General features: G+C 41.5%; 1 protein-coding gene across 1 annotated transcript in view; it reads left to right on the forward strand.

The window, feature by feature from the left end:
• Window positions 1–16,312, forward strand: part of PEX13 (peroxisomal biogenesis factor 13) — a 34,926-nt gene that overhangs the window by 3,543 nt on the left and 15,071 nt on the right. The window contains exon 2 of the mRNA XM_011941822.1: window positions 10,300–10,994. Coding sequence (XP_011797212.1) covers window positions 10,300–10,994 — 695 coding nt within the window. The remainder of the gene's footprint in view (window positions 1–10,299; window positions 10,995–16,312) is intronic.

Raw genomic sequence — 16,312 nt, forward strand, 5'->3', positions numbered from 1 at the left:
GATCTCCTGACCTCGTGATCCGCCCGTCTCGGCCTCCCAAAGTGCTGGGATTACAGGCTTGAGCCACCGCGCCCGGCCTAATTTTTGTATTTTTAATAGAGATGGGGTTTCACTATGTTGGCCAGGCTGGTCTCAAACTCCTGAACTCAGGTGATCTGCCTGCCTAGGCGTCCCAAAGTGCTAGGATTGCAGGTGTGAGCCACTACGCCTGGCCCTTACCTTGCTCAGATTTTTATCATGAAGAAATATTAAATTTTATGAGTGGCTTTTCTGCATCTGTTGAGACCATTGTGTGTATTTTTGCTTTAATATGAAAATGTGGGAATAGGAACAGCTCTGGTCTGCAGCTCCCAGCGTGATTGACGCAGAGGACAGGTGATTTCTGCATTTCCAGCTGAGGTACCTGATTTATCTCATTGGGACTGGTTGGACACTGGGCGCACTCCATGGAGGGTGAGCCGAAGCAAGGCAGGATGTCACCTTACTCAGGAAGCGCAAGGCGTCAGGGGATTTCCCTTTCCTAACCAAAGGACACCATGACAGACTGTACCTAGAAAAACGGGACTTCCGCCCAAATACTGGGCTTTTCCCACATTCTTAGCAACTAGCAGACCAGGAGATTCTCTCCCACGCCTGGCTCGGCGGGTCCCATGCCCACGGAGCCTTACTCAGTGCTAGCACAGCTGTCTGAGATCAATCTGTGAGGCAGCAGCCTGGCAGGGGGAGGGGCGTCTGCCATTACTGAGGGTTGAATAGGTAAACAGAGCAGCAGGAAAGCTCAAACTGGGAGGAGCCCACTGCAGTTCAGCAAGGCCTACTGCCTCTATAGACTCCACCTCTGTGGGCAGGGCATAGCTGAACAAAAGGCAGCAGAAACTTCTGCAGACTTGAAACGTCCCTGTCTGACAGCTCTGAGGAGAGCAGTGGTTCTCCCAGCACGGTGTTTGAGCTCTGAGAACGGACAGACTGCCTCGTCAAAGTGGGTCCCTGACCCCCGTGTAGCCTGACTGGGAAACATCTCCCAGTAGGGGCCGAAAGACACCTCGAACAGGCAGGTGCCCCTCTGGGACAAAGCTTCCAGAGGAAGGATCAGGCAGCAATATTTGCTGTTCTACATCCTCTGCTGGTGATACCCAGGCAAACAGGGTCTGGAGTGGACCTCCAGCAAACTTCAGCAGACCTGCAGCTGAGGGACGTGACTATTAGAAGGAAAACTAACAAACAGAAAGGAATAGCTTCAACATCAACAAAAAGGACATCCACACCAAAACGCCATCTGTAGGTTACCAACATCAAAGACCAAAGATGGATAAAACCACATAGATGGGGATAAACCAGAGCAGAAAAGCTGAAAATTCTAAAAATCAGAGCACCTCATCTCCAAAGAATTGCAGCTCCTCGCCGGCAACAGAACAAAGCTAGACAGAGAATGACTTTGACGAGTTTGTCGAAGTAGGCTTCAGAAGGTCAGCAATAACAAACTTCTCTGAGCTAATGAGCATGTTCTAACCCATTGCAAGGAAGCTAAAAACCTTGAAAAAAGGTTAGACGGATGGCTAACTAGAATAAACAGTGTAGAGAAGATGTTAAATGACGTGATAGAGCTGAAAACCATGGCACGAGAACTTCGTGATGCACGCACAAGCTTCAACAGCTGATTCAATCAAATGGAAAAAAGGATATCAGTAATTGAAGATCAAATTGACGAAATAAAATGAGAAGACAAGATTAGAGAAAATGTTGTTTATTGTATCAGTTAACCTATCGTTGAACCATCCTTGCATTTCTCAATGAACTCTGATTAGTCGTGATTTTTTTCTGATATGCTATTCCAAATTCTATTCTAGGCCAGGTGGAGTGGTTCACATCTGTAATCCCAGCACTTTGGAAGGCCAGGGCAGGAGGATTGCTTGAGGCCGGAAGTTCGAGACCAGCCTGAGCAACATAGCAAGACTCTTATCTCTATAAAAAATTTTTAATTGACCAGGTGTAGTGGCATGCCCCTGTAGTCCTAGCTACTAAGGAGGCTGAGGTGGGAGGATCCCTTTGAGTCCAGGAGTTCAAGGCTGCAATGAGCTGTCATCATACTGCTGCACTCCAGCCTGGGTGACATAGCAAAACCCTTTCTCCGAAAAGAAAAAGAATTCTATTCTAATATTGTAAGACTGTTGCATACATTTTCCTAGGTAAAATTGAAGTTTTCTTTCTTTGTACTATTCTGGTTTTGTATCAAAGTTTTATAGCTAGAGAAATTTTTCTGTTGAGTCTATTTTTTTTTAAAAGTGTCTCACTCTGCCACCCAGGCTGCAGTGCAGTGGTGAAATCATGGCTCACTGCAGCTTCTACATCCTGAGATTAGGTAGTCCTCTTGCCTCAGCCTCCTAAGTAGCTGGGACTACAGGTGCATGCCACCACGCCCAACTAATTTTTATATTTTTAGTAGAGATGGGGTTTTGCCATGTTGCCCAGGCTGGTCTCAAACTCCAGGGCTCAAGCAATCCACTCACCTCAGCCTCCCAAAATGCTGGGATTACAGGTGTGAGCCACCTTACCTGGCCTAATTCATTTCTTTGTAGGCAGACTGCCTTCTCCTTAGTAGCTGTGATATGTTTGGTCCTCTAGCTTTATTATATTGTATCCAGGTATGAATATACAGACACACACACATATTTATTTTTTTTCCTTCCTGCTCAGTACCCACCATATTCAGTCTGAGGATTCATGTATTTTTTTAATTCAGGAAAATTCTCACCAATTATACCTTTAAATATTATTTTAAGTTTTGTTTGAACACTAGTCTTTACTATCTCTTCTTCTGTTAAGCATTATATCAGGAATGGTGTCTGCTATAAGTAACAGTATCTGACTTACTGTGATTTGGACTATAAAGACATTTGTTGTTCAGTTAGCAAGAAGTCTAGAGATCTGCCTTCTCAACATTGTCATCAAGGGACCTAAGTTTTTCCTGACTTCCTTTTTTTTTTTTTTTTTTTGTCAGCTCTCTGACTTTTTGGCCATATCTGTCTTTTGTTTTGTTTGTTTGTTTGTCTTGAAATAAGTTTCACTCTGTCACCAGGCTGGAGTGTGGTGACACAGTCACAGCTCACTGCAGCTTCCACCTCCCAGGGCTCAAGCAGTCCTCCCACCTCAGCCTCCCGAGTGGCTAGGACCACAGGCACATGCCACAGTGCCCACCTAATTTTTGTATTTTTTGTAGAGACGGGTTTTCGCCATGTTGCCAAGGCCCATCTTGAACTCCTGGGCTCAACTGATCTTCCCACCTAGGTCTCCCAAAGTGCTGGGCTTACAGGCATGAGCCACCACTCCCTGTCTTATTCTTTGCTCCTTTAAAAAGAACCTTACCCCACCCCCATCTGGCTGCTTTCAATTTCTCTGTTTTAGTGTTCAGCAATTTGCTTTGTTAGGCCTCAGTGTGGTTTTCTTTGTATTATTCTGGTGGAATTCATAGGGATACTTGAATCTGACTTTGATGCCTCTCATTAATTCCAGAAAACTTTAAGCCATTATTTCTTGCACAGGGGCCATGCTAATCTTCTCTGTATTGTTCCAATTTTAGTACATGTGCTGCCGAAGCGAGCACAAGCCATTATTTCTTTAAATATGGTTTCTATCTATTGTCACTTTACTCCTTTAACTCAACTTGCATATATACCCCATGTGTCACTATACTGTCTGTATCTTACTCTCTTTTCTGTATTTATCCTTCTGTTTCTTATGCTTCATTCTGGGTATTTTCTTCCCGTCTGTTTCTAGTTCACTGATATTTTTCTTTCACTGTATCTAATCTGGTACTAAACCAGTCATTGAGTTCATAGTTTCAGGTTTTGTTTTGTTTTGTTTTGTTTTTAGTTGTAGAATCTTCATTTGGTCCTGCTTTATATTATAGTTCTTATTTTCTTCAGGAAAATTCCAATCTTGCCTTTTTTTATTTGAATATATTCAACATAGTTGTTTAAAGTCTCTGCCTAATAACTCCATAATAACTCTATTATCTGGATCCCCTTTGGAGCTCTTTGTATTATCTGAAGTTTCTTTTTTTTTTCCTGAGACAGAGTCTCACTCTGTTGACCAAGCTGGAGTACAGTAGCGTGATCTCAGCTCACTGCAATCTCTGCCACTCAGGTTCAAGCAATTCTGCCTCAGCATCCCAAGTAGCTGGGATTACAGGTGCCTGCCACTGCACCCAGCTAATTTTTTGTAGTTTTTAATAGAGACGGGGTTTCACCGTCTTGGCCAGGCTGTTCTTGAACTCCTGACCTCGTGATCCACCCGTAATTTTGTTGTATAAGCCCTATTATTATTATTATTATTATTATTATTATTAAAATTGAGTCTTGCTCTTTTGCCCAGGCTGGAGTGCAGTGGTACAGTCTTGGCTCACTACAACCCCTGCCTCCCAGGTTCCAGTGATTCTTGTGCTTCAGCCACCTGAGTAGCTGGGATTATAGGCATTCGCCACCACACCTGGCTAGTTTTTATATTTTTAGTAGAGACAGGGTTTCACCATGCTGGACAGGCTGGTCTCGAACTCTTGGATTCAAGTGACCTACCTGCCTCGGCCTCCCAAGGTGGTGGGATTACAGGAGTGAGCCACCATGCCCAGCCAAGCCCATTTATTTTTAAATGAGAGCTGCACATTGTATATAGACAGTTTAATGTGATTTGAGGCCTAGGGATATCTTTCTCTAAAGACTTTTCCTTTTGACCAGAATGTTAGGCCACTAACAATCTAGAATCACTTTAATCCAATAAAGGATTGAGCTGATTTAAAACTTGTTTTTCATTCCTGCCAGAGTTAGTCCATTTCCTATTAACCTTTTCACCTTTTCTACTAGCATATTTCCCTTTTTAAGGTCCCAATCTGAAGTGTGAGGGTTCCCTATGGCCTTCCTCTTTAGGGTTCTGAACTCCAATTTATGTGTCCTTAGCCCAGGGAGTCTGTTAAAATCTCTGCCTAGCTTCTCATTCTGTCAATCATCTCTTCTGGAATTGGCCCTAGTTTCTAGGGAAATATCTCAAAAGATCTGGCTCTCTGGCTTTTTTTTTCCCTCCTGGATTTTGACTCCAGAATTCCTCAGTGCCTTGTTCTCTAATGTGTAAACAGAATTCTTTTCTATTTCCTACCCTTCTAGTTCAGTGGGAGGGTTAATCTAATTACCTCGACAACCATTACTTAAAGTAGAATTCCCAAGTTCTGTATTTCCAGTCTGCTCCTTAGTGTACAGCAGCTGATTTTCTTCTTGACTGGTAGTTGAAAATGGTTCCTGTGGGTGTGGCCACCTCTTCTTTTTTTCTTTTTTTTTTTTTCGAGACGGAGTCTCACTCTGTCACCCAGGCTGGAGTGCAGTGGCGCGATCTCGGCACACCACAAACTCCACCTCCCGGGTTCAAGCAATTCTCTGCCTCAGCCACCCGAGGACTGGGATTACAGGCGCCCACCACCACGCCCAGCTAATTTTTGTATTTTTAGTAGAGACAGAGTTTCACCATCTTGGTCAGGCTGGTCTTGAACTCTTGACCTCGTGATCCACCTGCCTCAGCCTCCCAAAGTGCTGGGATTACAGACATGAGCCACCACACCTGGCCTGTGGCCACCTTTTCTAATATTTCTAATGGAATTTTTAAAATATTTAAATGTTTTTATTTCAATTTTTATTTCACAGATATTATTTCATTTCTCTCTCTGATAATTTTTAACATATCTAAAATCATTCCTGAGCTGTTATATAAAATTAGTTTTTTTAATTGGGTTTTATACTTGCTGATTTTTGTTGGCTTTGTTTCTTAGTGTTATTTCTTCATGTGTGTGGCATTTTTGAGATGGTCATTTTGAGTAGTAATTTTAGAGTTCTGTTTTCTCTCCTTTCCCTATTCCATGTTCCCCTCTCTCTATCTAACAGGTTAGGTTTCCTGTTGCCTCTACCTGTACCCTCTACTTACCACTTAGGTAAGAATCAGGTGTAAAAACAGTGGGTCAGACTGGACATGGTGGCTCACACCTGTAATCTTAGTTCTTTTGGAGGCCAAGGCAGGAGGATTGCTTGAGCCCAGGAGTTGGAAACCAGCCTCTCAAGATGTAATGAGAACCCATCTCTACAAAAAATACCAAAAAAAAAAAAAATTAGCGGGCATGGTGGTGTACTCCTGTAGTCCCAGCTACTTGGGAAGCTGAGGTGGGAGAGATTGCTTGAGTCTAGGAGTTTGAGGTTGCAGTGAGCCTCCAGCCTAGGTGACAGAGCAAGACCCTGTCAAAAACAAAAAACAAAACACCATAAAAACAGTGAGTTAGATTAAGGATATCACAGATCAAATCGGTCAGTAGTTCTTTCATTTCCTGGGTTGGAGGCCTTCTCACAGTCCTCTCCCTTTCTCAGTTCTGTAACTTTCTCAAAATAATTAAAACTGTCATCAGCAAATTTTATAATCTCTTTGTAGGAGCCAAGGTGACACATCCTCACTCCCGGCCTCAAGCAATGAACTGGTTCCATTCTAATGGAGCTCTTTTCATTTTTGTTACTTCATGGAAGCCTGCATCTTGGCTGTCACTGCCTGATTACAGAACCAGAATTGAGTAGGCCCGTAGCTTCAGCCCTCCTTACCATGTTACATTTCTGTTTCATTTCTGTTCCGTAAGTCTGTCTTGTGTTAAATCTAGATAATGCCTGTTTGTCTGTTTTCTCTATTATTGCTTCTACTTTGGAGCAGAACTCCTTCATCAAAGCCTGAATGCGTTACACTATCTGGCCATTCACTAGCTCCTTTTAAGTTTTGTTCCATTTTTAAATATTAGATCCAGTAAAAAAAAAAAAAAAAAAAATAGAGCTCTAGTAGCTTGTTTATAATATTATGATACAAGTCTAAATTAAAACTTTAGCCTGGATTAGAAAATTACCATTTTGCAGTTCCACATCTAATATTTGTTTCAGGCAAGGATGATGAATGGATGCTAAACTATCAAATGAACAGTTGCTGGGGAATAGAATATTTGTGTGGTACCAAACTGTCATCCCATAGATTATATACTAATTACAAAGGGAAAGATACATTTTAATGGAAAGCTGTCATAGTCACCTCCTTAACCAACTAATCAAACTTAGCTTCACAAATAAGGAGGCAATAATATGGCATTTTATGTGCCTCCTAAAGTAATACTGTGTGAAGTAAACAATAGCACTTACGAGTTTTTCTTGCCAAAAAATATTGAACCTGATTCTAATCAAACTGTTAAATGCAATCTTAATTTAATAGGAGGCAAAATAAGAGTACAAGTTAAACAACACTTTGGGGAAACACAAATCTGGGGGTAGAACATTTCTTTTTTTTTTTTTGAGACAGAGTCTCACTCTGTTACCCAGACTGGAGGGCAGTGGCTTGATCTCAGCTCACTGCAACCTCCGCCTCCCGGGTTCAAGCTATTATCCTCCCTCAGCCTCCTGAGTAGCTGAGACTACAGGCGCCCACCACCACATCCGGCTAATTTTTGTATTTTTAGTAGAGACAGGGTTTCACCACGTTGGCCAGGCTGGTCTCAAACTCCTAACTTCAGGGGATCTGCCTGCCTCGGCCTCCCAAAGTACTGGGATTACAGGCATGAGCCACCACGCCTGGGCTGGGGGTAGGACATTTCTAGAAAAAAACTGGGTTGACTCTTTAGAAGGTCAGGGATATTTGAAAAAATTGAATTGTTCTAGTTTAGAAAATAAAGGAAACAAAACAACCAAATGCAGTGTGTGAGCCTTAATTGAATTTTTGTTCAAAAAAAAAGTTTTAAAAGATTTTTGACTCATGTAGCACAATAATTTAAAAAGCAGCAATAAAAAGGCTAAGCTAAGTGCAATGGCTCATGCCTGTAATCCCAGCACTTTGAGAGGCAGAAGTGGAAGGACTGCTTGAACCCAGGTATTTGAGACCAGCCTGGGCAACAAAGTGGGATCCTCATCTCTACCAAAAAGTTAGCTGGGAGTGGTGGTCTCAGCTGCATAGGAGGCTGAGGCAGAAGGATCACTTGAGCCGTGTTTACACCACTGTACTCCAGCCTCAATGACAGAGGGAGACCCTGTCTCCAAAAAAAAGAAGGCGAACTTAAAAGTAGGCGAAGTATCTGAATAGATATTTCTCCAAATAAGATTGCAAAATGACTAGTACATGAAAATATGCTCAACACCGTTAGCCGTCAAGAAAATGCAAATTAAAACCACAGTGAAATACCACTTCATGCCCACTAGGATAGCTATAATGAAAAATATAAGAGCAGATGTGGCCAAGGATGTGGAGAAATTGGAAACCCTCATATATTGGCGAGAATGTAAAACGGTACAGTTGCTTTGGAACACAATCTGGCAATTCCTCAGAAGGCTAAATGTAGAGTTTCCATATAACCCAGCAAACATGTCCTTACAAAAACTTGTACATAAATGGTCATTGCAGTATTATTTGTAATAGCAAGAAGTAAAAACAGCCCCAATATACATCAACTGATGTGTGAATAAATATAATTTGGCAATAAAAATGAATGAAATACAGTTGGCCTTCCACATCTGGGGATTCAACCAACTGTGGATCAAAAATAGTCAGAAAATAGGCCAGACGTGTTGGCTAACACCTGTAATCCTGACATTTTGGGAGGCCGAGGTGGGAGGATCACTTGAGGCCAGGAGTTGGAGGCTGCAGTGAGCTATGATCATGTCACAACGCTCTAGCCTGGACAACAGAGTGAGACCCTGTCTCTTGAAAAAAAAGCAGAAAAAAAAATTGTATCTGTACTGAACATGTACAGACTTTTTTCCTTGTCATTATTTCCTAAACACTACAGTACAACTAATTACATAACATTTACACTGTGTTAGATACTATAATCTAGAGATGATTTTAAGTATACAGGAGGGTGTGCATAGGTTACATGCAAATAGCATACTATTTTATATTAGGGACTTGAGCATTCATGAATTTTGGTATCTGAAGGAGGTTTTGAAACCACTCCCCCACAGATACCAAGGGCTGCCTGTACTGATACATGCTATGAAATGGATAAACCCTGGAAACATTATGCTAAGTGAAAGAAGCCAGTCACAAAATACTACATATTGTATGAGTCCATTTACCATAGAGCCTCATTATTTGTGGATTCTGTATTTTCAAATTAGTCTGCTCACTAAAATTTATTTGTAATCCCAAAATCAATATTCCTGGCATTTTCCCAGTCATTTGAGGGCAAACATAGATCAGGTAAAAATCTGAGTTGTCCCTCAAATGACAACTGAGGAACAACCGAGAGACAAAAAAGCAACACTCTGGTTTCTTATTTCAGCTCTCATGCCGTAAACAGTTGTCCTTATCAAAGTCTGTTTAGTGCCGGGTTTTTTCACATTTTTTAATGGTGATTTTGCTGTCTAAAATGGCCCCCAAGCATAGTGCTGAAGTGATCTCTAGTGTTCCTAAGCACAGGAAGGCTGTAGTGTGCCTTACAGATACAATACAGATGTTAGATAAGCTTCATTCAGGCATGAGCTATTGTACTGTTGGCCATGAGTTGTTAATGAGTTAACAATATACCTGGAATAAAGTGACTTTAAACAGAAACACATATAAAATAAGTATATGTATTGACTGATTGATGAAAGAAGCAATGATTTGGTATCTGCTGGTTCAGAGTTCACAGTGACTTTACAGAATGTAACTATCTTAAGTAACAAGAATTAACTATATATGAAATGTCCAGAATAGACAAGACTAGGTACAGAAAGTAGACTCATGGTTGCCAAAGATGGGTGGAGGGGTGGGCAGGAAATGGGAAATACCTGCTGATGAATATGGGGTTTCTTTTGTGAGGTGATGAAAATCTTGTGAATTAAACATGGTGATAGTTACACACCTCTGTGAGTATACTAAAAACTATTAAATTATAAACTTTAAAATGATGCCTGGGCACAGTGACTCACACCTGTAATCCTAGCACTTTAGGAAACCAAGGCAGTGGATCATTTGAGCCCAGGAGATTGAGACCAGCTGGGCAACATGGAGAAACCCCATCTCTATAAAAAATTAGCCAGGTATGGTGGCATGTGCCTGTAGTCCCAGCTGCTCAGAAGGCTGAGGTGGGAGGATCACTGGAGCCTGGGAGGTTGAGGCTACAGTGAGCTTTGATTGTGCTACTGCACTCCAGCCTGGGCAACAGAAGAAGTTGTCATAGCACCAGGTATATAGGAGGTGTTTAATAATTACTTTGAATTGAATTTACTGTATGCTTAAATAACTGTTTTGAATCTTTTTTGGTTTTAGATCTGCTGATTTGGGTCCTACTTTAATGACAAGACCTGGACAACCAGCACTTACCAGAGTGCCCCCACCTATTCTTCCAAGGCCATCACAGCAGACAGGAAGTAGCAGTGTGAACACTTTTAGACCTGCTTACAGTTCATTTTCTTCTGGATATGCTGCCTATGGAAATTCATTTTATGGAAGCTATAGTCCTTATAGTTACGGATATAATGGGCTGGGCTACAACCGCCTCCGTGTAGATGATCTTCCACCCAGTAGATTTGTTCAGCAAGCTGAAGAAAGCAGCAGGGGTGCATTTCAGTCCATCGAAAGTATTGTGCATGCATTTGCCTCTGTCAGTATGATGATGGATGCTACCTTTTCAGCTGTCTATAACAGTTTCAGGGCTGTATTGGATGTAGCAAATCACTTTTCCCGATTGAAAATACATTTTACAAAAGTGTTTTCAGCTTTTGCGTTAGTTAGGACTATACGGTATCTTTACAGAAGGTTACAGCGGATGTTAGGTTTAAGAAGAGGCTCTGAGAATGAAGACCTCTGGGCGGAAAGTGAAGGAACTGTGGCATGCCTTGGTGCTGAGGACCGAGCAGCTACCTCAGCAAAATCATGGCCAATATTCTTGTTCTTTGCTGTTATCCTTGGTGGTCCTTACCTCATTTGGAAACTATTGTCTACTCATAGTGATGAAGTAACAGGTAAGAGAACTATAAGGGAACAGGTTCAGATACCATATAACAATCTCAAATTTCAAGAATATATTTGTTAGTTTTCTCTATATTTGTTTGTATTTACTGTTTCTGTCCAGTTCTATTTTCAGTTAAGAGCTTCAAAACTGGCAGAGAAATATATAGCAAAAATAGGTTTGCTGATTAATTTATTGTTAGTTCAGTTTAACAGTGCACATTACCTTACTGTTTACAAGGTACTGAAATTGGTGCTGTGGAGGATACAAAGATACATAGGGCATAATTCCTATCTTCCTAAAATTTGTTGGAAGGGAGGTGGTTTAAAACACATACACAGGTAATTGTAATGAGGCAGAAAATGTGATAAGAAATATGACAAATGGGGAGAGACATAAGATTTCTTGAACCCTTTTTTAATATGCAAGACACTGTGCTAGGTATTTTATGTATTTTATCGCATTTAATTATTTCAACAACCCAAGCAGATAGGAATTACCCTCATTTTGCAAGTGATAAAACTGAAATCCAGAGAACTCACTTACCCAGGGTCACATCTTTAATAAGGCAGAACTATAAACAAAACCAGGACTGGTTGATGAATGTTATGCTATATTCTCTCAACTAGTAGAAAGTATTAGCTAACTTTAGAAAAGGGAAGCTAACATTTTTGACTGTGGTATCCAGGAAGAAATGGTATCTAAGTTAGATTTTTGAAAGCTAGACAACCTTTCATCAGTTAGATAAAGAAACAAAAACTGTCAAGCTGATAGACCAGCTTGAACAAAAGTATATAGGCAGAAAATATGAGATTTGTTTGGCGGTTGTCCTATAGTATTGCATTGGATAGTAAGAAATAATGCTGAGAAATTAGGTTGAAAGCTAATAGTAGAAGCTCTTAATTGGCATTATGAGACTTAATCTTTATGTAAGGAATGGATGGTTTTTTGGTAGTTTATGTTTGTGTTTATTTTTAAGCAGATTGTGACATACATGTAAACAATAAGTCTAACGTGTTTAAGATAAATCAGTAGAAGTCAAAGCAGGTTGTAATTAGATAGTAAAGTACATAAAGGATTTGGATTGTGTTCACCTTTGTATTCCTACTGTCTGACCTGCTTGGCACATAGAAGGTACTTAATATTTATTAAATTGGGGACATCAGTTACGATACTTTTGTATTAGACTGTTTGAGAGATAATGAAGACCCAAAATAGAGTGTGTGAGAAGCAGGATTCATATAATAGATTCAGTGGATGTAGTTACTGACTAAATGAGATATATAAAGGCAAAGTAGAAATCAAAATGCCCTAGACTTTTAAATTTGGGTTATTAGAGGGATAATGTTTTATTCATTAACTCAATACATATTTGTTGGGTGCCAGCTACATACCAAAGAATTCTCAGAGCTAGGGATATAACAATGAATAAAATACATTTTAAAAATCTCTGCCTTTGTGGCAATCTAATAGGGAGAAACAGTAAATAAATAAGTAAAATATATAGTAAGCCAGAAGGTAAGTGCTATAGGGGAAAAAACAAAACAGGGAAGAATGTTGGGAGTGTCAGGAGTACAGGAGTAGGAACAGGGGTTGCAGTGCTACGTATAGTCAGGGAATGCCTCCCTGAAGGAATTAAGGGAATAAGTCCTACAGCTGTTTGAAGGAAGAGTGTTTTGAGGCATACGGAACAGCAAAAGTGCAGAGGTATTTAAGTGGCATGTCATGGGAACAGGAAGGAGGCCAGTGTGATTGGAGCAAAGTGTTAGTGGCAGGAGATGAAGGGAGTAGATAGTGTAAGTTATAGACATGTGTAAGAACTTTGGTCTTTATTCAAAAATGGGAAGCCACTGGAGATTTGTGAGCAAATGCAAATGAGTAATATGACCTGACTTAGGTTTTTTTTTTTTTTTTTTTTTTTGGTGGGGGTGACACAGTGTTGCTCTGTCACCCAGGCTGGAATGCAGTGGCACAATCTCAGCTCACTGCAACCTCCACTTCCTGAGTTAAAGCAATTCTCCTGCCTCAGCCTCCCAAATAGCTGGAACTACAGGTGTACGCCGCAACACCTGGCTAAGTTTTTGTATTTTAGTAGAGACGGGGTTTCACTGTGTTGCCCCAGCTGGATCTCGAACTCCTGAGCTCAGGCAATCTGCCCACCTCAGCCTCCCAAAGTGCTGGGATTACAGGCATGAGCCACCACACCCAGCTGATGTAGGTTTTAAAAAGAATACCTTTTTGTGGGCAGTCGCTTCCAAGATAGCCAAATAGGAACAGCTCCGGTCTGCAGCTCCCAGCAAAATCAACGCAGAAAGTGGGTGAGTTCTGCATTTCCAACTAAGGTACCTAGTTCATCTCATTGGGACTGGTTGGACAGTGGGTACAGCCCATGGAGGGCGAGCTGAAGCAGGGCGGGGCATCGCCTCACCCAGGAAGCACAAGGCGTCAGGGGATTTCCCTTTCCTAGCCAAGGGACGCCATGAGTGACTGTACCTGGAGGAGTGGTACACTGCTGCCCAAATACCATCCTTTTCCCACTGTCCTCACAATCGGCAGACCAGGAGATTCCCTCCTGTGCCTGGCTCAGCAGGTCCCACGCCCACAGAGCCTTGCTCCCTGCTAGCACAGCAGTCTGAGATCAACCTGCGATGCTGCAGCTTGATGAGGGGAGCAGCATCTGCCATTGCTGAGGTTTGAGTAGCTCACAGTGTCAACAGAGCGTCCAGGAAGTTCAAACTGGGCAGAGCCCACTGCAGCTCAGCAAGGACTATTGCCTCTATAGATTCCACCTCTGTGGGCAGGGCGTAGCTGAACAAAAGGCAGCAGACAGCTTCTGCAGACTTAAACATCCCTGTCTGACAGCTCTGAAGAGAACAGTGGTTCTCTCAGCATGGTGTTCAAGCTTTGAGAGTGGAGACTGCCTCCTCAAGCAGGTCCCTGACCCCTGTGTAGCCTGACTGGGAGACACCTCCCAATAGGGACCGACAAACACCTCAAACAGGCAGGTGCCCCTCTGGGACAAAGCTTCCAGAGGAAGGATCAGGCGGCAGTATTTGCTGTTCTACAGCCTCTGCTGGTGATACCCAGGCAAACAGGGTCCGGAGTGGACCTCCAGCAAACTCCAACAGACCTGCAGCTGAGGGGCCTGACTGTTAGAAGGAAAACTAACAAACAGAAAGAAATAGCATCAACGTCAACAAAAAGGACATCCACACCAGAACTCCATCTGTAAGTCACCAACATCAAAGACCAAAGGTAGATAAAAACCACAAAGATGGGGACAAACCAGAGCAGAAAAGCTGAAAATTCCAAAAACCAGAGCACCTCTTCTCCAAAGAATCGCAGCACCTTGCCAGCAAGGGGACAAAACTGGACAGAGAATGAGTTTGACAAGTTGGCAGAAGTAGGCTTCTGAAGTTCGGTAATAAACTTCTCCAAGCTAAAGGAGCATGTTCTAACCCATCGCAAGGAAGCTAAAAACCTTGAAAAAAGGTTAGACAAGTGGCTAACTAGAATAAACAGTGTAGAGAAGACCTTAAATGACCCGATGGAGCTAAAAACCACAGCACAAGAACTTCGTGACGCACGCACAAGCTTTAATAGCTGATTCCATCAAGTGGAAGAAAGGATATCAGTGATTGAAGATCAAATTAATGAAATAAAATGAGAAGACAAGATTAGAGAAAAGAGTGAAAAGAAACGAACAAAGCCTCCAAGAAATATGGGACTATGTGAAAAGACCAAATTTACATTTGATTGGTGTACCAGAAAGTGATGGGGAGAATGAAACCAAGTTAGAAAACACTCTTCAGGATATTATCCAGGAGAACTTCCCTAACTAGCAAGGCAGGCCAACATTCAAATTTGGGAAATACACAGAACACCACGAAGATACTCCTCGAGAAGAGCAACCCCAAGACACATAATTGTCAGATTCACCAAGGTTGAAATGAAGGAGAAAATGTTAAGGGCAGCCAGAGAGAAAGACCGGGTTACCCACAAAAGGAAGCCCATCAGACTAACAGCAGCTCTCGGCAGAAACCCTACAAGCCAGAAGACAGTGTGGGCCAATATTCAACATTCTTAAAGAAAAGAATTTTCAGCCCAGAATCTCATATCCAGTCAAACTAAGCTTCATAAGTGAAGGAGAAATAAATTCCTTTACAGAGAAGCAAATGCTGAGAGATTTGTCACCACCAGGCCTGCCTTACAAGAGCTCCTGAAGGAAGCACTAAATATGGAAAGAAACAACTGATACCAGCCACTGCAAAAACTTGCCAAATTGTAAAGACCATCAACACTATGAGGAAACTGCATCAATTAATGGACAAAATAACCAGTTAACATCATAATGACTGGATCAAATTCACACATAACAATATTAACCTTAAATGTAAATGGGCTAAATGCCCCAATTAAAATACAAAGACTGGCAAATTGGATATAGAGTCAAGATCCATGTGTGTGCTGTATTCAGGAGACCCATCTCTTGTGCAAAAAAAGGAGTTGCAATCCTAGTCTCTGATAAAACAGACTTTAAACAAAGATCAAAAGAGACAAGGCCATTACATAATGATAAAGGGATCACTTCAACAAGAAGAGCTAACTATCCTAAATATATATGCATCGAATACAGGAGCATCCAGATTCATAAAGTAAGTCCTTAGAGACTTACAAAGAGACTTAGATTCCCACACAATAGTGATGGGAGACTTTAACACCCACTGTCAATATTAGATCAGCGAGACAGAAGGTTAACAAGGATATCCAGGACTTGAACTCACCTCTGGACCAAGCGGACCTAATAGACATCTACAGAACTGTACACCCCAAATCAACAGAATATACATTCTTCCCAGCACCACATTGCACATATTCTAAAATTGACCACATAATTGGAAGTAAAACACTCCTCAGCAAATGCAAAAGAACAGAAATCACAACAAACTGTCTCTCTGACCACAATGCAATCAAACTAGAACTCAGGATTAATAAACTCACTCAAAACCTCACAACTACATGGAGACTGAACAACCTGTTATGGAATGACTACTGGGTAAATAATGAAATGAAGGCAGAAATATGTTCTTTGAAACCAATGAAAACAAAGACACAATGTACTAGAGTCTCTGGGACACATTTAAAGTAGTGTGTAGAGGGAAATTAATAGCACTAAATGCCCACAAGAAGCAGGAAAGATCTAAAATCGATACCCTAACATCACAATTAAAAGAACTAGAGAAGCAAGAGCAAATAAATTCAAAAGCTAGCAGAAGGCAAGAAATAACTAAGATCAGAGCAGAACTGAAAGAGATAGAGACACAAAAAACC

This window comes from Colobus angolensis, unplaced genomic scaffold, assembly GCF_000951035.1.
Source record: "Colobus angolensis palliatus isolate OR3802 unplaced genomic scaffold, Cang.pa_1.0 Scaffold201, whole genome shotgun sequence".
Taxonomy (NCBI): Eukaryota; Metazoa; Chordata; class Mammalia; order Primates; family Cercopithecidae; genus Colobus; species Colobus angolensis.